This window comes from Rhagoletis pomonella, unplaced genomic scaffold (genome assembly GCF_013731165.1).
Source record: "Rhagoletis pomonella isolate Grant_MI unplaced genomic scaffold, Rhpom_1.0 Rhpom_scaffold_00013, whole genome shotgun sequence".
In the NCBI taxonomy this organism is placed as follows: Eukaryota; Metazoa; Arthropoda; class Insecta; order Diptera; family Tephritidae; genus Rhagoletis; species Rhagoletis pomonella.
This window is the reverse complement of record NW_023458567.1, coordinates 1,775,287-1,798,604: the sequence shown is the minus strand read 5'-3', so window position 1 is coordinate 1,798,604 and position 23,318 is coordinate 1,775,287. Positions and strand designations below refer to the sequence as shown.

At 36.2% G+C, this 23,318-nt stretch overlaps 2 protein-coding genes and 1 long non-coding RNA gene across 3 annotated transcripts in view; 1 reads left to right on the top strand and 2 right to left on the bottom strand.

The window, feature by feature from the left end:
• The window catches only part of LOC118748453, a gene marked incomplete at both ends in the record, with an annotated part of 211,032 nt that overhangs the window by 15,413 nt on the left and 172,301 nt on the right, over positions 1–23,318 (bottom strand).
• LOC118748455 lies at positions 257–1,571 on the bottom strand. The gene is made up of 4 exons (XR_004994052.1): positions 1,426–1,571; positions 1,209–1,369; positions 835–1,151; positions 257–754 (listed from the first exon to the last, which is right to left on the bottom strand). It is a non-coding gene; the product is annotated as an uncharacterized LOC118748455 (long non-coding RNA).
• Positions 4,107–6,071, top strand: LOC118748454. Its single transcript, XM_036482902.1, has 6 exons — positions 4,107–4,198; positions 4,274–4,339; positions 4,400–4,432; positions 4,498–4,679; positions 4,739–4,889; positions 5,003–6,071. Exons 1-6 carry the CDS (start codon positions 4,141–4,143, stop codon positions 5,137–5,139), a joined length of 627 nt encoding a protein of 208 aa, XP_036338795.1. The 5' UTR covers positions 4,107–4,140; the 3' UTR covers positions 5,140–6,071.

Below are 23,318 nucleotides of genomic sequence, written 5' to 3'. Positions count from 1 at the left end.
ATATTATTAAATATTCCTTTTCATCCCAATTCCAAGCATTTTAATTTAAATTTCTACAATAATTTTTGGTATGCAGTTTTATTGTTTATTACATTCTGGATAAAGTGCAAGTTTGAAGTGGCTAAAAAATCGCGTTAATTTTTGATATTTTTTTGGTGCCAATATCACGCGTTTTCTTCCATACAAAGTAATATTTTATACGAAAAAAAGTGCATAACACCGTCAGAAAAAAATTATAAAAAATCAATGATATTCATGTTTGTTAAAGTGATTTTACACGACATGCGTTTGCATCTGTAAATGCTACTTTTTACATATGGAAAGGCATACATGCACAAAGCAGATGCACGTACAGACGAACTAGAAACGTGAAATTTAATTTCCATCTGCCATAGAGATAGATTCTTTTGTGTTAGGTTTATTTCGTTTTCAAAGAACTTGCAAATACATACCGTGTAAAGCAATTTTCATATCTTCTTGTAGACGTAAATGTTTTTGTACATGCAATGCAAATAAGTAATCTCGAATCTTTGGGGAACATGAAATTAGCCCTGTAGTTATTTATGTAAGACATTGAGCCGATCTTAATACTGCTTGTTGTACTGTGCCGACTAACTGACCATTCTTCACGTACAATTCTTTATCCAGGAAACAGGAAATCGGTATTTTGCAAGCGCTGAACTTATACTGGAATCTTGCATTTTTATTCTGTTATGTAAGTCGACGAGCTTCACTTGGTGTTGTTGCTAAGAGCCTGCACAATGTATTTTAAAATTCAATTCAAATTACATATACATATGTATGTATCCAATAATTTGAAATAAGACATCCTACTTATGCAGTGATCCTGTTTGTTGTTCCTGTTGCTTGATAGTATTTTGCAAATGATTTGGGTACGGTAAATTATTTGTAGAACGATTTTGGATCGCTGTGCCCAAACGCGTGACCCGAATCAAAAACTTTTACATACACTTGTAGACAAGAGTCTACGATGTATTTAAAAGAAAAAAAATACTATTCCTGTGCACCAACTTATTAATAATTTGGGTTTGAATTAGGTTACTTCTTGCAAATTTCCGAGCTGAGCTGTCCCGACGTTTTCTCAATTCCAGATGATTCACACGCTGTATAACACTGGGGTGTGGGGTATTCTGGATTAGGATACTGAAAATTAACTGATTTACAACGCCAAAATATTATTTACTTACTCAAAAGGATGTTTTTAGAACACAACGTGCCCTGTTGCAACTATTGCAGCTCAATAACAAATATGTAATGTTATAAAAACAAAGCCGTCCATTCAGGTCACCCGTACCTTTAAGAAATTTAGAAACTCATCCTTCAAATGTTTCCGCAGCAGTGCTTTAATCTGAAAATGTTAATTTATTAATAAACATTTGATTGATAAGCAGTTTTTATACTTACAAAGCTTTTAGCTGCAGAAAGAAAACCAAACCAAAACAAAACAAATAGCAAATTCCCAGCTGTCAATTTTTTTCATTGATGGGGCGATTACCAATTATCGATTTTTTACGCTACAAATATGCAGACGTTTCGATAAAACTAATGGGGGGTATATATTGGCATCAATGCAATTGTAATAAATTACGTATTGAGTAAGCGCAAAGAACGTAGAATTATACCGTGTTGTCCCTTCTTATTTTCTACCTTGTTTGGTAAGCGGTAATAATTCTAATTCTGAAAGCATTTGAGAAATTGTTTTACCAAATATTATAAATATATCAAAATAAAAACTAAGTCAAAACTGGCTTTATTTATGTAGCTGAGGTTGTTGCTATGATGAACTAGCAAAGAGCTACAGTGATTATAGATAAAAGCCTTACAAAAAAAATTAAAGTATGCAAGAGTGACATCTCTTTGTTCATTCAAGCAACTGAATATCGCTCGCTCAAGTAAAACGTAGATTAGGCATTTTTGATGACAATGATTCCGATTATTTGTTCGATGAAATGCTCTATTCAATGTGTTCGATTGCGTCGCATCTTAGCTTTCACATATCTAATAATTAATGCGTAATAATTGGAGCGAAAAGGTTGTGAAAAATTTGTGATTTATTTAATCTTGTGAATTCTGAGTATTATTGAACATTTGTGACTTAAAGTATTGGTAAATATGAGTAGCAAAAGACATCTAAGAAGACTTGTGAAAAAACAAAGGGAATTGTATAGTCAGAATTTAATGGGTGCAGTTCCTAATTCAAATAGTGAAGCAGGAACTTGCTCAATTTCTTCAGCAGAAAATTCCGCATATTCAGACGCACGGGTTGGTTCAGAATATCAGAATCCTGAGCAATCCGGTATAGATTCAGATATAAATTTAGAATCACCGAGTTTATCTGCATATTGTGACCAGCCACGTTCTTTTAAGGATAAAATTTTAGATTGGTATGTTGAATACCAACCGTCACGTAAATCATTCGAGAAGCTTCTTTCTATTTTGCGGGACGAGAATTTGGATGTTCAGCGAAGCGCAGAGACCTTTTATGCCAAAAAAAGAGAAAAGGCAATTGTTAAAACTGTTGCACCTGGGTTTTATTGCCATATTGGATTACAAAAACAGTTAGCAAAAATAGATTATATTTTAAGAGAAGTTGACGAAATTTCTATTGACATAAACATTGATGGCTTGCCATTGTTTAGAAGTTCGCGTACTCAATTGTGGCCAATTTTAGTTAGATTAGTAGAATTTAAAAAGGTTTGTGTTTTTCCAGTGGGTATTTATTTAGGCAAAAAGAAACCAGATGATGTTTTTGATTTTTTGAGTCCCTTTGTTGAAGAAATGAAAGGTATAATGGTCTTGACTTAGGCGGAAAAATAATAAGAGTTCATATTAGAGCATTAGTTTGCGATGCGCCCGCTAGAGCTTTTATTTGCGGCGCACCTAGTCATGTATCTTCGCACGGCTGCAGCAAATGTACGCAAATCGGAAAGAAAGTAAACAACGTTCTAGTATACAGTTCTGAGTCAGGTGATCTTGTGAGTGACGACGATTTCTTAAACAGAAAATATATCAGCCATCACTTACCTAAATTTCGAAATGCTAAGACACCATTTGAAAACATTGATTTAAAAATGATAAGCCAAGTAGCATTAGATAGCATGCATTTGATAGATTTGGGGGTAATGCGTAAATATTTATTAAGAATATTACAAAATAAAGTAAATTTGAAAGTGGAAAAAATTAAGAAATCAAAAATGTCAGAACTTTTGGAATCATTGAAACCTTATATCCCGAAAGAATTTGTAAGAAAGCCCAGAACATTCAACGATATTCCAAACTGGAAAGCAACAGAGTTTCGTCAATTTCTTCTTTATACAGGAGTTCTTGTTTTGAAAGACAATGTTCATGATGACCTTTATTATGAATTTTTGTTATTGCATTGCTCATGTAGGATGCTATTTTGTCCAAAATCATATATGAACAATTTTGGTATTGCTGAAAATATGATATTATTGTTTGTACAAAACTTTTCTACAGTTTTCGGAAATTCCAGTTTGACATACAATGTACATAATTTACTTCACATAACAGAAAGCATAAAATCAATAGGTTTATTTTCAAGCTTTTCGGCGTACGATTTCGAAAATTATTTACAGATTCTTAAAAAATATGTCAAAAAACCGACTCACATACTCCAACAACTTGTAAATAAAATAGCAGAAGAAAGTTTGATCAAAAAAGACAAACCCAATAGTTTTAAATCATTAAAAGGCAAAGGTTTATGTTTTTATTTTAGGGATTACATATTTTGTTCAAAACAACCTGACAACTATTGTCTCATGAATCCTTATGAACCCATAGCAATTCAAAGGTTTTCTGAAGACAAAAAATTTGTTATAGGGAAAAAATTTACTAATTTAAGAAGTTTTTTTTGTGACCCGGTTGACTCTTTAACATTGGGGATATGTACAGCTGATTCCTCATTAGATAGTGCAGAAGTTTATTATCCTATAGAAAATATAGAATGCAAATTAATGGGTCTTCCTTATGATGACAGTATGCTACTTATGCCACTGCAGCATGGCTGCTATTAATTTAAATGTAAATATTTCATTTTAATATATATAAATAGATCACATTTTTTTAAAACTTTTCAAAAAAGTCAAAACGCAATACGCAATGTCCAAGAAAATGAAGAGAATGGCTTTAACAGATTCGGAAAACGTAGCAACACCGTGTAAGTTTTATGTTAATGACTTTTATATACACATAAAATTCAAATATGTATATACAAATGTACTATTCTATGCAGATAAAAAAACAGTTCCAGCATGCGAGAGTTGCAAATTCTTAGTGGAGGGATTGAAAACGTTGCAAGGTAAATTAATTTATGGGTATACAAAGAATGTTTCCCAAATAATATTTTTTTTTTTTTCAGAAACCGTGGAAAATTTAAAAAAAGAATTTAATTGTAAGAATCTTTTCATGTTGTATTTTACAGCAATTTATTCAAACTATTATTTTATGTCTTTATAGCAACCGTATCTATTCAAAATGATGCTGTGATGTCTGCTCTTGCTCAACAAAAAATTATATTGGAGAAGTTAGTTCGGCAAGATAACGTGCTTACTTCAGTAAAGCAATACTTTCCGATAAAAACCACTGAGGACCTGAATACAATAGAATCCAAAATTTTTCCAGAAAACACTCATTTGTTTGTAAGTAATAACTTTGTAAATATAATGGTAGACTTGATAATTATTAATATATTTGCCAGATTACCACTATGAGGACAGTATTAAACCATTCGGTGATGAAAAACTTAAGATATCTGTTGACAACCGAAATCATAATGACTTATAACATAGACGGGACACACGGCAAGAAAGGTCTGAAGGAGTTCTCTAAGTTTTATTCAGCCTTGTTGGGTAAATAACATAATATTATTTTTTTAATTAAGTGTTAATTGTTAATATTAATTTGTTATTTTTAACAATTTGGATTAAAATTTTATCTTCAATTTATTATTCTTTCTTTGTAGAATCAATAACAAGCATTACAAGTTGTGATGAGCCTGAGGTGCAACTTAGGAAGGCAATGCAGCTGCACAAGAAGCGAGAGTTTCAAAAAAGAAGCTCGGACAAAGCTGCACAATCAACTAGCCAAACTAGTCAATAATTAGTATTCATTTATAACTATGTACATGAATTTTTTTTTTTAATTTTTTTTTATCAAAATTTTGAGTTTTTAATTTTACCTCTTCAGTCAAACCACGTGAAGTGGGCCCAAAATTGCCATCAAATACCGATTTTAATAGTAAATACATTTTTGGATATGGGGTCCGTCACGTACTAAACGCTATAGATGTTCCTTTCATATTCCACTTTTTGTTTGTTTTATTAACAATTGAAATTTATTGCAAGATACCATTGTAAAATCATTTTCTCATAAACTGCTGTAGATAATTGCATGAAATTTGGTGTACTTATAGAAAAATTTTTATGCTTTCTATCATCCTTTTATTTACTGTATAATTGTTTAAACAATAATATTTCGCAATGCTTTTTAATAAACAATTGAAATTGTTTCGCGTTCTGCACGCTGTAAATGATTAAAACTAAAGTCAGTGCAAAGTATGCATAACTGAGCCTTTGTCTGTGCACAAAAAAGTCGATATCTTTGGAACGGAGTTGACGAATACATTTTTTTACAGATTATTAAAGGTAAATGTTTTCAGCGTAATCTAAAACTATTGCCAAATATTATTGTTTTAACAATTATTCAGTAAATAAACAGCTGATAGACAACATAATAATATTTCTATAAGTACACAAATTTCATACAATTATCTAAAATGGCTTATGGGAAAATGATTTTATAATTATATCTTGCAATAAATTTCAATTGTTAATAAAACAAACAGAAAGCGGGATATGAAAAGAACAATTATAGCGTTTAGTAAGTGACGAAGCCCCTATCCAATAATGTATTTACTATTAAAATCGGTATTTGATGGAAATTTTTGTGCCCACTTCACGTGGTTTGACTCTATTACTTTTATAAAATTAAAAAAAAAACACTGAAATGTAAAGCTAATGAATTTGATTTAATGAAAACTTTTATTTTTACTTAAATTTACTCAATACTCAGTCAAAGTATTTATTTTATTTTTAACTGCATTATTAGATACCTATTGTACCTGAAATATTTTACATTTAGTAACAATTAATGAAAAATGCTTTTATTTAAGTTTCAAAAGTTTGAAATATTTATGTATTTTTTTTTTTTTTCAATAAATACTTAGAATAAATAAGAAATGATTAGCAAATCTAAGTCTGCCAAATAAAAATGTGTAATATTAGAAATTATAATTTGTCTGTCTATTTTGCACTAGTATGAGACTGGTATATTTGGTCCATAATTGGACTAGCATGTTTCTGTATATTTTGAACTAGTATCAGACTGGTATACTTCGTCAATAATTCTACTAGTATGTTTCTGTCTTTTCTGAACTAGTATGCGACTGGTATATTTTTTACATAATTTGACTAGTATGTTTCTGTCTATTTTCAACTAGTATGAGACTGGCATATTTGGTCCAAAATTTGACTAGTATTTTTCTGTATATTTTGAACTAGTATGAGACTGGTATATTTCCGATTGAAATCTGACAATTGCCATCTCGTAGGACATCTCCATGTTAAAAATACCAGTTGCTTGTATGGAAAAAAGATAGTTGGCTGACTAGTGGGGCATGCGGTTCATACTAGTTGTTAAGTAGTTTTCAACTAGTACATTTGACTACAGGGAACTTAGAGCAAATATTGACAAGTGCGCAAATCTAACATTTCACTTCATTTAGAGCGAACAAAAGAAGTGCCGCTTAATGGAATGGTGTGGAGTGAGAGCAGAGGGTGGCTGGAGCAAAGCAAGGCGCTTGGAATAGCGAGGGCAAGGGAAAGCCGAGCCAAGCCAAAGTAAAATGAAGGAGTATAGTGCAAAAAGACAAACCGAGCTGTGTGAGAGGAAGCCACTGAATGCCGCGCCAAAGCAGGTGATTTTCCAATTCTGTCTGTGTTTGACTGGCACAGATATGCTTTGCTCACACACATATACATATACATATACATTGAACAAACATTTAACTATTATTTTCCTCACGCCGACTTCCTCATCGGGGCCGAGTCTATTGATTGCTGGTATTTTTCATTCGCTTGCTTTCTGCGTTCCCCAAACAGCAAACATCAAATGATAAAAATAAACAATGGAGTTCCGGCACTAACAGCCACGCCTAGCTATAACAGCAGGCTGCTGAAAGTGGCGACGATAATGCGCCAATGCAGACGGCATGCATTGAGAGGGAGAAGGTAAGGAAAAGCAAGAGGGTAGAGCCGGGTCCTACGAAAATACATATTCCGAACCATCAACAATGTTCTGGACAAGCGAGTAGGTCAATAAGGTAAATAAAAGTTGGCCAATGAGTCATTAAGTATGGCCTATAAAGAGCGAAACGCATGAAGTCGATGTTGTTGCATTGCTTGCGAGATAAATGCAGTCCAAAGAAATATTAAATTACCAGCAAAAAAGAGATAAGCGGGTGAGCAAACTACGAGGCTCAGCAAGCAGTGAAAGGCAACATGAGAGCGGCAAGCAGTAAGCAAGTAGGTGCGACCCAATGTTGCCAGGGTTTTTTTTTTTAACACCGTAAATTCCCGAAAAAGTCAGTTTTTTCGACCAAAAAACTGTAAATCTGCAAAAACTAAGAGAGCTTTTGGAAAATTAAGGGTTTTTCATTTTACTAAATTTAAATAACAAATGAAATAACTTAAAAGTTATACAAAAAAAAAACTGCATCAACCTGAAACATTTCTTTTTTCAGAAATCTTTATTTCTTAAACTATCAGCGAGTTTTGGAATTTCTAGTTTACTTCTCATTTTATTTAATTTGATTTGGGAAAATATTCTTTCCACATTTGCTATGGCGACTGGAATGCAAAGGGCAACTGAACTTATTGGTTTCAAAAGAGGAAACATTGCTCCTTTAGCCCCATTTTCTATCTAAAAAATTACAAAAAAAAAAAAACTTAAGAGAAATTTTAGTTTATTGATTGATATTGAAATTAAAAAATATGTCATTTTTAATAGAAGGTATTAAAAAAAAAAAGCTGTAAGGTAGCCTAAAAACTGTAATTTACAGTTAAAACTATTGATCTGGCAACACTGGTGCGACCCCATTGTTGTTGTGCCTTTATTGAGTTCTCTATAGTTTGGTGTGACTGCCACATAACTCAATATTGCAGCGCGCAGAAATAAAGAAAGGAAATTTTCCAAAGCTGATACTTTCCTGTTTTACTTTTTTTCCTTTTCTACGCCGGTAAAGCAGGTAAATTCTTGCGTATTCTATTTATTTTCATAATGCAGCACACACACCGCCAAGTGTCTGCTATTGCATGTACCAGCAATGAGGTCGTCTTATAGGTGTTTTCTCGGATTTTTATACATATGTACATATGTATTTTTTTGCTTGCTACACTAATTGCGGCAGCAGCGAGGAAAATGGAAAATTGTGTGTCCGAGTGCGGCCGCACACAAGTGTTCAACTGGTAATTACATTTGTGTGTACGTAGGAAATCTGAAAAATTCCTGAGTTGCAGTAATTGTGGCTAGAGTAGTTATAATTTCTGTTGTAGAGTCAAAAAAAAAAACACAAGATAAACAAGAGAAAAGAAATTTGTTAAAAACTTATAAATCATAATTGCCTGGGAAATAAATGGTTGGTTGGAGGTAGTAAATATGTATGTACATAGGTATATAACTGCAGCGGTGGAGGGATAACAGAAAAATATCGCACATTGAGAGCAAGTCTAGAAAATTATACTTGATTAACTCAGAAAGACTGCTGACGTCAATCACATATCAATGCATATGATCTACAAAATCAGGGATGCTCTATCATTTTTTGGGTATTACCGACTTCCGGTTTCGACCGAAAGTGGGTGAAACTGACCTAAAGTCAATTTTTTTAATTAGACATACATGTTTTTAATTCAGATTTGTACGCTAAGGATAAAAATACGTAACTTTTGTTAGAAACTTTTGTCTAGGAACTGCCTTTTTCAAACTCTATATGGCCCTCGAACTTCAACTCATGCTGGACTGCTGAAATTAGTGAACATATTTTTATTGGAAAACGAAAAGATATGAATTACTACCGATTTCCGGTTTCGACCAGAAGTGGATTAAAAAGACCGGAAGTGCATTATTTTAGCCGGAAGTCCATTGCAAAAAAAAAACAAAAACGTGCATGTATGTTTGTCTAATTTAAAAAAAGGAACTCCTGGTCCATTTAACCCGAAAATCGATGTCGAAACGGGAAGTCGGTAATGCCACCAAAAGATCGAGCTTTCCTCATTTGCCTCCATTCTATAGGGAGTGGGCGGGTGGTCTAGCACACCTTTTTAGGGCTGCTACAGGGTTTGAAAAAAATTAAATTCTTTTTTAAAATCACAAAAAAGCGCGACACTATTTTGGCTTGAAATCTGATTTGACATATTATGGAAATTTATTCATATATACAGTGCTATCTGGGTCGAGTGAACTAATTAATGCAAGACCAGTTCATAGAAAACAGATTGTTCACTAGATCCAGATTGAGTTTTTTGTTCATTAAAATACATTTTATTGCTTTAAAAAGTAGTCACATATTAAGAATAAAAGAAAGTTATTATAACCGTGTGTTTTTTGCGTTCAGGCTCTGAAATGTCAAAATGCTTGAAAAATCTGTAGTATTGACTTCAGCCCATTCAATGCATTTGACAAAAGCGCAGTGCATCTTTTAAAGTTACATTTTTAAGAACTCTGAAATGTCTTCTTTTCCCACAGCTAATGCCAACACATGTTTCTTGTTCTTGCTGTTGTTGTATCGTTGTCGTCAAGCTCTATTAGCGGTAGACCCAGGAAGCGTGCAGCCTCGATGAAATCCGTCCATAAGGCTAGAGACGTTAGCAGGGTGGATTTCAGTGGGCATGCGAAAAGATGGTGCGAGTAAGCGGGCGTCTCTCTGAATGCCGGGAATTTATTTGGCACATCAGCATTTATTCTGCTCAGGTATGAGTTCAACAAGTTGGGCTATGGTGGTCCGAGTCTCCCGAGGCAGACTCTGTCTCGTCTACGTCTGGTGGTTGCATTCTCAGAAAGGCATTCACTGGTCGAGAGTCTATATAACTCGGGACTAGCTCTCTGTGAAAGCCGTTCAAGGCTGTCGGTAAGCTGTTGGGTCCGCAGGTAGTTTTATGAACCCCTTTCGAAGGTTACTCTGAGGATCTTCGGGTTATTCACCGTCAGAATTGGTTCGTCATTGACGAGAATACTCAGTTGCAGTCTGACCTCGTTCGTCCAAATGGTGAAAAGCGTTGCTGAGGATTTTGTAGGGGAGGGGGTTAGGCTCCGCGCAGTAAAGAAGTGAGAAAGCTCGGCGAGCTTTCGAGCAATCGTCAGCATAAAAGACAATCGGGAATACCTCTGGTGGTTGAGGGAGCTTAGAAATGTAAAAGCTGAACAGATAATTCGCCGCCCACCGTTTGTCTTCTAGTTGCGTTATTAGAATAGTTCTCTCACTGGGGCGGTTTCGGTTAATGCTACGAGTTATCTGGGTCTTTATGGAGTCATGTGCTATTGTTGTGCTGTGCACTTTACGGAACCCATGCTGATGCCTCGCTGAGGTCAGGTGATTTGTATAGTTATCGGGCGAGAAGACTCTCCTTTGTTGGACGGCTTACCCGGTTTAAGCAGTGGAACCACTCTCCCTATTTTCCAGATGCCTGCTGTGATGAGAGAGACCATAGACAGATTGAGGACCTTAGTTAGATAGTTCACTCCAGCAGGAGCCAAATTTTTCAGCATCAGCATGCAAATTCCGTCGGGTCCAATGGCTTTGGAGGCTTTCACCTTTCCTATGGCTATCCTTGCTTTGCTGCTGGTGAAAACAAGAGGCGCACTTGGTGCTGGCGGTTTGTGCAGTCTTCTGGTTACTCCACCTTTGGCTTTGTCTGCTGGAGGATGTAGTATGAACTGTCGGCTAAAATAGCTCGCTCATCGCTCCGCTTCAGCAAGAAAATTCGGACGGGGGTCCGAAATGCATCCTGCTGGAAAGAAGCGGCCAGTGACAACCCTGCGGAATTTACGCTCACCTACGTGAACGGTGGCATTTTTTGACGAACATATACGAGCATACACCTGATTTCCCAATTCGTGATTAGCCTTTTTGTTATTAAAATTGTCGTTGCAGTTTTGAACTTGGAAGGAACTGGTTTTAATTTTTGTTCACTCTACAAAGACTCAAAATTGTTCACTCTATAGAGTACTCAATGGAAAAATTTTCATGTTCACTCTTTCGAGGTGTTCGTAGCATCGGGTGTTCGCTCCAGCCAGATAACACTGTATTCATAAAATCGCTGAGTTATAAGTAGCTAATCAAAGTCAAGATTTTGCGATTTAAAATAAATAAATTTTTCTAACCCCTGGTAGGGACTGCTAAAAATGTTTTTACCATTTTCATTAATGATTTAATTAGAACAAAATTGATGTTGCCTTTTTAAGGATTTCCTTAATGTATATGCTTTAGCTTTTTCCTTTTCGCCACGAACTTCCGAGAAACAGAAAGATGGCGTGGCGTGCAGCTGAGAGCACTTTTTGCAACCCTGCGTTGGTAATAAAAATTTTGCTACCAGTAAATAGAGTTCTTCTAAATTTTTAAACCTTTTTCGCACTCTGCGTACTTTTGTAACCGGTAAATTTTGTTACCATCTCATAAGCAGGTAACAAAATGAAATGCGCCATACCAGAATTTCCACGAAACTTCAGAGCTGAATGTTTCCAAGGTAGGGAGAATTGCGATTACCAGAAGTGGTGACAATTTTTGGGAACAAAATTTCTCGGCTACAAGATGTTCGGTAACAAGCAGAATGGGGCTGTATAGATAAAAAAAAATTTATGTTCGCGATAAACTTCCGAAGAATTTGACCGAGATTTACGAATCCGGTTTTCCAATAACCTATTAATTTTAGAAAAAGGCATAGGCGCAAATATTTTATGAAAATCAAAAAAAAAAACATCAAATACAAATTTTAAATTTTTTTTAGTAATTTTCAATAAGTGTTAAGAGTTTTATACTCCCTCATAAATACTCGTTAATTTTTCTTTTAATTTTTTTTTTTTAAGTCACATAGTAGTTGGAATTCTTCGCTACAAATGCGCCCTCAAGGCCTTTGGAAATGCAACACTTTTTTACATTTATCCCTAAATTTTTTTGTTCCAAACACTCTTCGTCGCCTTACTGCACTTGCTTAACAATTCATTTCGATTATGCGCTGCGCATATTTGGCACCACATAAATTTCAACAAGACAATTTGCATAAAATTTTGCCAATCTTAGATGCGAGAAAGCCAACGATGGCAAAAAGTAAAAGAAAAAAATACGTAAAATCTGTCAATAAAAATAAAATTTGCTAAGAAAAAAACGAGAGTGCCAACTAAACTCAAATCAACCAACTCGAAGCTGTTAAAGAATATCGCAGATTTGCCACAGAAAAAGTGCAATGGAGCAACAACCAAATCAAAGCTAAGCAAACGCATTTGTTGGCAAGCGAGTATATAGAATATTTGTGTGTGTGTGTGTGTGTGTGTGTGTGTTAAAATACGACGAATAACTGCAGCTGCATAGAACTCTTATCTGTTGGTCTCCCATACTGTCCGTCGTCTGTCCGTCATCAGCTTAAAAGTTGAGCAGCTCAAACGTTCGATTGCATTGTTGTAATTTCAGTTTGTAGCAGAAGTCAAATTGTCAATGCAGTGGCTCACTGGTTCAGTAGCTGCTAAACAGTGCTTGGCTAGCGACTTGTCAACTGTCTGCTCTGATGTGTACGTTGCATGTTGCACGTTGCATGACAATTTCATAGATACTCGAAAGTGGTATTGGGATTTAGTTTGGATTCGTGTTGGTGTATTTGACTTTGACTTTCGCTGGCTGTCGTTGGCGCTGTCATTGTCGTAGAGATTGGCGATAGTCGCTGTGGCTATGGCTGTGGCTGACTAAAATGGCATGCCACAAAGCTGTAAATCGTTGAAAGAGATTAAGCGTTTGCTGATTATGGCCACAAGCAGCAGAGTACTCCGATGTTTTTTCTTTGACTATTGCTCTGGTTTTGGCAGCCTTCTAAGGATGTATGTATGTATATATGTATGTGTGTTTGGAATCCTTGGCAGTAACCTTTTCTCAAAAATTTGTAGCTGTTATTGTTGTTGGATTTGCCGCTGCCATGCATTATCATTATGCGCTCAAAGCACGTACTGACTGGCTGTCAATTGTGGAGTAGCCAAAATGGCGCACAGATGGCATTCGAACTGGCATTCAGTGCAAGTGGATTTGCGAGGTAGATTCTGGAGAAAGTGCATTTTCCTTTTTTCTTTTTCCTCTTGCTTCCTTCTTCTCATTCTTCGCATATCTTCTTATCTGCCGCTGCCCAACACTCCGTAAATGTGTTTGGTCGCTTTTGTGCCACATTGATAGCTGCCACAAACAGCTGGCGCATTCATGCGCATCGGAAATCCTCACACTTGCCACAACGAAAGTGCGGTTTATTCCTCTTTTAATATTGTCCTTATATTCCTTGCTCCTGCACTACTTTAATTTTAGTATATCTTCTGCTTGTGACAGAGTCAATTCACTGCCGATGCATTTCTGTCGCCCTCCAAACTTCGCTTCACATTCCGCCACATTTATTCCACTTCGGCTGCGTATTTTTACTGTCGCTTCAATTTATTTGCAAAAAAGCAATTGCTGTTGCGCCAAATCAACTTCGATTGTGAGGCAGCCGAAGGGAGAGCAGAGTGTGCCATCAATGGCAAATCGTTTTCTTTTGCTCGCGTAGCTGCCACAAATGTTGGGCGACTTATTTTAAAGTTTTTTATTCGAAAAAAAAGTAAGCAGTATAAATATACAAACAATAAATAGGCAAAAAAAAACTATTTAAATATCCCCAACAATTTTTTTGCCAGTTTGGTTTTACGCTCTATTTTGCTTGCATCTTTGACGCTTTCAAAGTTTTTTCATTTTTCTTAGCTTCAAAGATTTTTTTTTTTATAAATGTTCATTGCTCTTTTTTGCTTTTATTCATTTTGAAATATTCCGTTGGCTGCAAGACGAAATTAGTTATGACTCAGGAATTTTCCAAGTATACTCTTCAGAGGGTATGAAGGTCTATGTGGGCGTTTATTTGCTTTACTTACTGTTTTTTACTGAATAATATGGGAATCACTTTTTTATGTAAAGTTTTTTCAAAAACAATAAATGATGAAACACTTTAATACATACTTATTAAGTATAAATAAAATTAGGAGCATTTTGAGTCGGAAGATTTAAGGAGTCCTTTTCACAAAATCCTAGGCGAATAGGGGAGTCCGCACAGAGTCTTTGCAGATTATCTTCGGAAGCTTTTTGGGATTCCAAAATAACATCCTTACGAACATTAGCGCACCGCACAGGGAGTCCTAATTGTGAACCCTGCGGACTCCGCTGGTTGGCGTAGAGACTTTCGCACAACGGATGGTTAATATTGTTTTTAAACAAATTTTTTACACAAATAAAACATGAATTTTAGGTGGAATATATTTTTTATTTTGCCTTTAGCGCCACCTAGCACTACCATATTTTGCAAATCTATGCTTTACTGTGTTTCAACTGCATTGTCAACCGTGGCGCCACCTAGCGAGACTATTTTTCGCTAGATAGTATATGATTTTTTTTTTGCGGTAAACCTTCCGCTGGAAATACCCACAGGCGAGAGTTTTACTTTCAGTTCAAATAATCTTTCCGAGTAATTCGTATCTCAGTACTATTGCTCTAGGGCGCAGCTTTAGTGCCAGTTAGAATAAAGTTTACTGCTAGTCAAATAATCAGTCGGTCTTCAAGACCATCAGCATGACTGCAATATCATTCTAGAAGCTGCGCAGCTGCAGATCTTCCAAACAGTCAGCTGCCGTGTCAGTTAAATGACAATCTTAACAAGCTACCAACTACTTTCTCTGGCCTATCCCCAACTCATCCACAATCCAACCCCATTCTTTCCATATTATTTATAGTCACATCTCCTCGTTATATGTATTTCGCTAGCTTCTGAGTGCCCCCATTCAGCTGAAATACGTTTAAAAGCTAGTTTCGTTTTTGTTATTGTTTGCTGATTATCCTAAGAATTATGACAACCCATTTCTGCGCTTATAAATACATACATATGTACAATGTCACACAAAAGTAGCACTCAACTGTATCACATGCTTCTGCCTCTACTTATTTTCCGCCGCACAGTGCTCTATTTTAGGAAGGAGTTCAGGAAAAATTGTCTCATTAGATAAAAGAATTACATCGGCCTTTAAAACGGCCTTCAAATATAGAAGGTTTAAAGTTTTTTTTCTTGGCCTGAAACCAGTATCAATGAAATTCTTCTACCCAACGAGACAATTTTTCCTGAAATCTCAGAATTTTTAAATACCGTTACATTTATTTTGCTATCTCCTCTAGTTTTATATAAATTAGATATTGTCTTCTTTTCTTTCAAAAAAAAACAACACTGTGCCCCATCTCATGTCGCACTAAACCAATTTCAGCAATTCCGCGTAATCGCCTTGAACTCCGCCAGTGACACCTTTTTGTGGGCGCGTGTTACCTGGGTGCCCATATTAATCCATAAAATATATAAACACATGCAACATATCGTTGGTATTGCCATAAGCTTCAGCAGCAACTTGCCACACGCCAGCTTAGGCAACCAAAGCAGAGCAGAACGCCAACAAAGCAGAAGTAAACAATGTCAAAGGCGAAAACGGTGGCTGGCACGCAACGTGCCACAAAATCCTTTTGCTACTTGGATGCCTAAGGTGGCTGAGGTGGCTGGGAGATGGATGGCTCAGTGGCAGGATTGTTATGCACGCGCCGCACAGCTTGGTTGCATGCCGCATTTGTTCGTGAATTGGGAGAGTTCTGCGAAAGCGAAATACCTTCGCTGTTTTATTGTTGTTGTTGTTGTCCCGCTTCCACTTGGTTCAGGTAACTAAATAAATTCTTGTGCGCTGGGAAGTGACAGCTTAAATGTATGAAATTGGAAAACAGAAATGCGATAACGCAGCTGAGTAACAACAACAACAACAACAACAGCAATTACAATATAAATGTTCATACACCTTTCCAGAAGAGCGGTTGTAGCAGCACAACAACGCAGCCTCTGCCGCCGCCTCCCAACCACTTGTTTCTATCGTTTCCTCCACACGTTGACATCGGCAAAATGCGATACAATTTTCAATGAAAATTTTATTTGCCATAACAGATCGAATTTCGACACAACACCAGCCCCACTTTTCTGGCTCGTGCTGTCACCCCATCCCCCCTTTTATGTGTTGCACGTTTGTCGTGTCGTTAGATGCGATTATTACGTTGAATGTCGAGGTGAGTCAGCGTCAACCGCTTTACGAAGGAGGAGCGAGAGCTGGGCGCTTTGTTGCGTGCGTCAGAAGAGCGGGTGGGTAACTGATGCTTTTGCCAGCTAAATGGCTTCCGTTACAACTTTGCTTACTGACTTCCTTGCGCAACTGGCTTTCCTGCTTTGGCTCGTTCATTCCTTTGTTGGCTGGTTTGTGTGTTTTTGGTGCCTCTTCTATAACAGCTTCTTCCTGCTCCCCTTCGTCATACTTCTTCCCAGCCATCAATTTTACGCGAATTCGCCATTGTTGAGCGGAACGTTATTATTATTTTGCAATGATTACGAGAATTTTATATCAACAGCTTATCAATATGCGAAACATATGTATGTATGTACTCGTATGGGCATACGTTATATAATACGCATCAGTTAAATTGTTATGATTTGTTTACATTAGACGGAAGGAATTTATTGAAATGGGTGAGTAACGAGCAGAGAGGAATAGCATAGTCAGACAGCAACGTTGATCCGCATTAACGGCGCAGTTGATCTGAACGAAATTGTTACCCGACCGTCGTGGGTTCGAGTCCCACGGCCACTAGAATTTTCATGTAATTTTTTTTATTGTTTACATTATATATATTTATTTTTTCTTAGTGTAATTATAATTGTGGTGGAGTTTTTTAATAAAATTTAACTCCAAACATTTAAATTTACTGATAATAAAAGAAAAAATAATATGAAATAAAATAAAGCAAAGTAAATAAAATATATAAATCAATAAAATAAAAATTTCTATAAAAAAAAATATTATGGAAAAAACAATAGTTTTAGTAGCTACCATTTATAAAACTATTGTTATTTTTTTTCAGAATAATTTTTCATAGAAAACGGCTCCAAGCTCAATAAAAATTGTTTTACATGTGATTTATTAGGCCAAAAAATAACGAAAGAAGAAAAGAATTTAAAATAGAATAAAGTAAAATTAAATATAAAAAACAAATGAAATTAAGAAATTTAAATTATATCAATAAAATAAAATAAAATAAAACAACGTTTGGCAATCGCTCGAACCCACGATGTAGAGAACATAGGTGGCGCCCATCTCGGTACGCTATTCCGCTCTCAGTGAATTTGACAGAATCGCTGTTTATATGACGTCACACTTCCCCACCACACCTCTTCTTCTATTCTTGCTTGCGTTTTGACATTTCTCTGTCGCAAATGCACCAGTGTGACGTCACACAAAAATTTTTCTCAAAAATCCTGTCTGATGGGCGCAGTCTAGTTTCTTGGCTCGAACCGAGGATCCATTTCCGTCAGTGTTATCATTGAAAATTCCCCTAATCCGCATAAATTTTGAGGATTATCTGCAGGAATTAACGAGTTGATGCGGATCAACGAAAGTTGGTTCGTTTCTTTGTTACGCTTTAACTACTTAACCGGTTATGATGAAATTTTGCACACTGCTGTCATTTAGCCCAGCTTAAAACATAAGATACCTTATCCTCTTGTCACGATTAGACAAGGGGGCATGGCACCTCTTATCACAAATTGAATTTTTCATACTGCATAACTCAGAAAGTATTGGTGGTAGAGTACTGAATTAGGAATGGAGATATGTATATAAAATCAATTCCATACTCGTAGAGGAGGGATGCCACCTGTTAAAAAAAATCAAATTCAATTTAAACTAAAGGAAATATTTATTTTAAATTTGTATGTCAATATTGGTGTCAGACGAAAGATGCGTCGAAAGGCTGTATTTGAAGATATTTTTAAAAGGGCTGCCACCTGTTTGAAAAGACAAATTTAAATTTATTTTTCACAAGCTATATCAAAAATTAAAATATGGGCGCTAGACGAAAGATTGTTAAAAGACCTTTAGTTTGAACATTTAGAATATTCTTGAGGTGTTTCCAAGGGTTGCCACCAGGTAAAACTTAAATTCAATTACTTAAATTAATTACTAGAAATTGGATATCAATCGAGATGGTTTTGGAAAAGCTTTATTTCTAAGCTACATGTAGGAGGGTTGCCACCTATTAGAAAAAAAAAACAATTTTTCTTGGATTAAGGGAATCAGGTAATTGGAATATGTATCACAATATGGGTGTCAGACGAAAGAGGTTTAATGAGGTTGTAGGTAAAAAACATTTTGATGTGGGCTGCCACCGAATTAAATTAAATTATATACAAGAATGACTAGACACCTTTAGTTTGTACACACAGAATAAACTTATTTAATAAGTTAAATGAATTAATCGAAATGGGCTTGAAAAGCTTTTATTTCTACTACTATTCTAACCCACATGTAGCAGCGCTGCCACCTGTTTAAACTTCAAATTGGGCTTCAATTCAAGAAATAAGTTAATTGAAATGTGTTACAAGAACAAGGTTTTGCTAAGTTTTCGTTTGAAAATATTTTGAAGGGGTTTAAAAAAAAAATTTAAGAATTTCCTATAGTTTAGCTAAGTCTGAGTATGTAGAGTTTCATTGAAATAAATTACACTTAATTTAGAATTGAGAAATTTCATACCCTCAGCGAAGCGTGTGAGGGAAATCTAGTCGGAAAATAAATTCTTATTAGATTATTTTGATGTTTCGTGCACAGCAGCCTCGTGGCACTGAAAAATCAAATAGAGAATTCAAAATCACACCCAGCATTGCCTTCAGCTCCAAAACGCTTCTGAAAAAGATTGCTGCACCTAGAAAAAAGTCAGCTAAATATATTTCTCTCAACACATAATTGGTTATAGTTACATTATTTAGTTAAAGTTACCAAATCATGTGTTGAGAGAAATATTTTTTTGCTGACTTTTTTTCTGGGTATGTATGAAAACTTTCATTATCCCACCCTATGACTACTTAGGGATACTCTCCATAGTCTACTTTCCTTTCTAAACTATGTATTTTCCCCGTTAACTGTACGCTATGTAGATATGTATTGCCCCAATACATTTCGTTCTTAAGCCATCATTGGCATTCACATTTCACGTCGCTAATTCAGTTGAACTCTGTGGGTATGGTTGTGGCAACCCTATGTTGCAAGCTCATCGCTATGCCACACATCGCTGCGCGTCAACGTGACTTTGCTGTTATGCACTTGTCGCTACAATTTGGCAATAAGCAATCAGAAAGCGGTGAGCGTGTGTGCGTCGGAATCGGGAAAGCGGGCAAGCGGGCAAGCTTGTCACTTTCGTCAATGATTACATGACAAACGCTTAGTGTCGTGTTGCTTCTTTGCGTTGCATATAAAATGTATTTCTGTTGTTGGCAGTTGTAGCAAATGTATTTTTACTATTGTTGTTGTTGTTTTAATACGCTGATATTCATGTGGGAGTGTTTATGCGGGATAATATTAATGCATTTCATTGTTGTTGCTGTTGTCACTCTGAATTTCTATGAAGCGCGTGTGAAGATATTAAACTAGCAAACGCTTCAACTAAACTTTTTTGAGCTGTGCGTACAGTTTCTACTTTATATTCTTTTGAGTACCCTAATCCTAGTACTTTTCAGCGTGCCATCCACTCCGACTCAGATCCTCTCCACATTTTTATACGACTCCTTCCAGCTGATTCTTAGTACAACTTTTTCTTTACCGTATTTCATTTCTTCCTGTTTTTTAATTCCAGTTCCTCTTCATTGATACGTTCCGCCGCCTCCGTTGTGTCTTCTCGGCTTCCCTTTTTGCTACCTACATACATCATTTATTCCTCACTCTTCGGCCAGCTCACTCTTCTCTCCTCTCCCCTCTCTCCTTCACCTCATTTCACTTCAATGGCTTGCCTTGTTAACTCTTCAACCGTTTCTAACTGCATTTATGCATTTAATTTCCCGTGGTTCGCAAAATCCACTTTAATTGTCTGCGGTGATGGTTTTGTGCAACTGACTGGATCACCCCTTCACAAAATGTCCTACGGATGAACGAACGCATTGCACTACAGGTGCGCAATGCAGCAACAAAAAGCACTAATGAGATATCAGCTGTTCAATGATGGCAGCTTTGTTAGCCAGTGTGTCTGAGGCAGCAAGTGGAATGAGCAAATCAAAGGGGAATGTGAGAGAGGAAGATCCGAAGGGAGTTAGAGAGAAAAAATTTGCAGTCAATGTTAGTACATATGACTCCGCATTTAACTTGGTCACTGGAGTGAAACATGTGTAGATGTATAGTCATACTATTATCAAAAGTATAAGCGGAAAAGAAAATATTTGGAAGCAGCGATCCTTAGCCTTGCGTATGATACAGCAAGCAAGATAACTCCATCATAATAGGGATCTACAAAGCTTGGTCTGCAATTCAGGTTCTGATATGAATCCCTAAGCGGGCCAGCCTACTGCTGGTCAAGATCTCACTTGAAAAAGGTTCGAAGGCGACGTCTCGTATCCTACTCATACTCGGGGTTAAGTTAATCAAAAAATGACTGCCGAAGCCACAGAATGTCCAATCCCAAAAGACCTACAGTTGGTACTCGAAACAAATTTGATCAGATTTTTAAATTTTGTAGACGTGAGGCTATCAGGAATTCGCACCCTAAGTAATGGGCTAAGTTTCCTCTTCCATGTCCGCTGAGCAAGAGAGCCATGTCCTTTTGAAAGAGGAGAAAAGAACTGCAATCTACGTAGATCCAGCTATTACGGCTTGTATACCAATGACTGTCATACTTTAGACTTCAGTGAGTCCTGACAATATCAAATGGGGAGCGTCGTTAGAGAAGGATGCACCGATTAACCAGGTTTTTCGGCAAACTAAGAACTTGTAAAACTTGGTTCTCAGCCGATTCATATTTAATAATTGAAGAGCAAAATCAATAAAATACGAAGATGTTAACGATCTTTACCGAGAGAAGCGCAGTGATATAGAGAACATACAAAAGGGATATCCTAAGTCAATCTTTACGCTTTTCGACGCTGATTTTGAAGCTACCAACGACAGGCAGAGATAGGCTCAAGATCAGCAACCAACATTAGTGGCGACCATTCTGCACTTTCCAGCTCACCACTGACTGCTTCCGAAGAGTATGGCTGAGCGACGCTTGTACCTCGCGGAAGACTGCCTTGCAGTATAAGATGCCTACTATTAACTACAAAGACCGCCAGTAAAGCCTCTTTCATCTAAGAGACGATTCAACAAGTAAAAGTTGGACTTTGCCCACATAGGAATAAACATTCTTTGTCTCTCCTCCACTGCCCTGCCTAGTGGCTAACTACACTAACACCAAATTCGTATGCATTAATTTTAAACACTTGTCTCCATTACCACTTAAAATATGCAGCGTAAACCACTGTTTCCTATAAAAAATGTTTAAAGACGGCACGCTTCAGCAGTTACCCTTCAAAAAAGCCAACGAACTGTTGAGTCACTTCGTTGTTGAGTCAAATGCAGTTCGACTAGAACGATTTCGATAACAATTCTGTTCATAACAGTTAAATGCATTGCTTGTTCATGAATAAATTGTGGCGACAACAACAAGAATAACTAGTGCATTAACAACAGCATGTGATGACCCTTCACATTGTTCTAGAGAGCGAGAGATATTGGATTTGCTTTCGTGCGACAGCACAAGTGCTGATATACTTGTTGCATGCCACGCATGAGGGGGCACGTACGGGCGCAGGGAAGGAACCAAATGCGATGGCATGTTGTTGGCAAGTGGTCGGTATTAAGTAGATGACCCTTCAAAGTGTGGTTGAAAATAGGTGAATGTTTGCAAGTACAGTGGAGACTCGTTCAAAGGTGCGATGGCTCGGCAACTAAATAGGTAGTTCCTGACCATTGAATGTTGTACTAGGCCAGGTGTTCAAGTAAGCGAATGCCCACGGTGTTTTTTCTTTACAAAAATTTGTTTCACTAATTTTGTTGTTTATTTTGTCACTCGTTTTATTTCCATCATTTCCGTCTGCCTAATTGTCATTCCCCTCCTCTGACTACACAAAATGACCTTTGCTCTGTGATTAGTTTGTTTACCGGAAGTTGTCTGCTTGTAAATGCGCTCTGCTGTCGTGGTTGTTATCCACCGGATATGAGTCGGCGGCATCTGCGCTTTGAGACCTGGAACTAATTGCATTTTAAAAGTCACTCGAAACATGAGTTTCACTTGTCCGAAAGTCAACAGCAAATTAATTTTTTTTATTTATTTCACTATTTTTCAATGTTCTAAAACAATTTTAAACGCTTGGAATTGTAAGTGCCTGGCGCCGATGACTGGACAAAAAAAAAGAAAAGAAAAACAAATTCGTACTGCATATTTACCACTAGGAATTGTATGTATGTATAAGAGTTCTTCGTTTTTTACGATGAAGTTTTGTCCACGGTAAATTTAACTGAGCTTTGACTTTCATATTAGAAAAAGTATGTTTCGTTGCGAAAATTTTAATTTTTTACATCAAATTTTTGTAGATAATTTATATTTTTGGAAAATTTCATGCTCCGAAAATTCGGAATATTTCTGAACTATATGTGCAGCAATTCAAATTTAAAACTGTAAAACTCTGAAAATTTGGGGGTTACTCCGAAATTTTATACTAAATCATCAATATATGTTAGACTATAAAATTTAGAAGTATACTCCGAACCCCCAAATTGACACCGAAAATTTAAATTATTCTCCGAAATATTGAACTAAATCCTTCACTTTTAATAATTTCTGAAACAAATTTATAAATATGTTATATTCCGAAAATTTCGAAGTCTACTCCGAAAGTTTGGAGTTCACTCCGAAACCTTAAATTAGCTCCGAAATTTTAAATTTTTCTTCAAAACGTATAAATTAGATAAATGTGCGTAAATTAAATAGAATTTATGACCATCAAAAATAGTTTAATTTTCTAAAGTTTTCCGTAGTTAAAGTAAGTGTCGGAAAAGCCATAAATCAAAGATTTTAGACC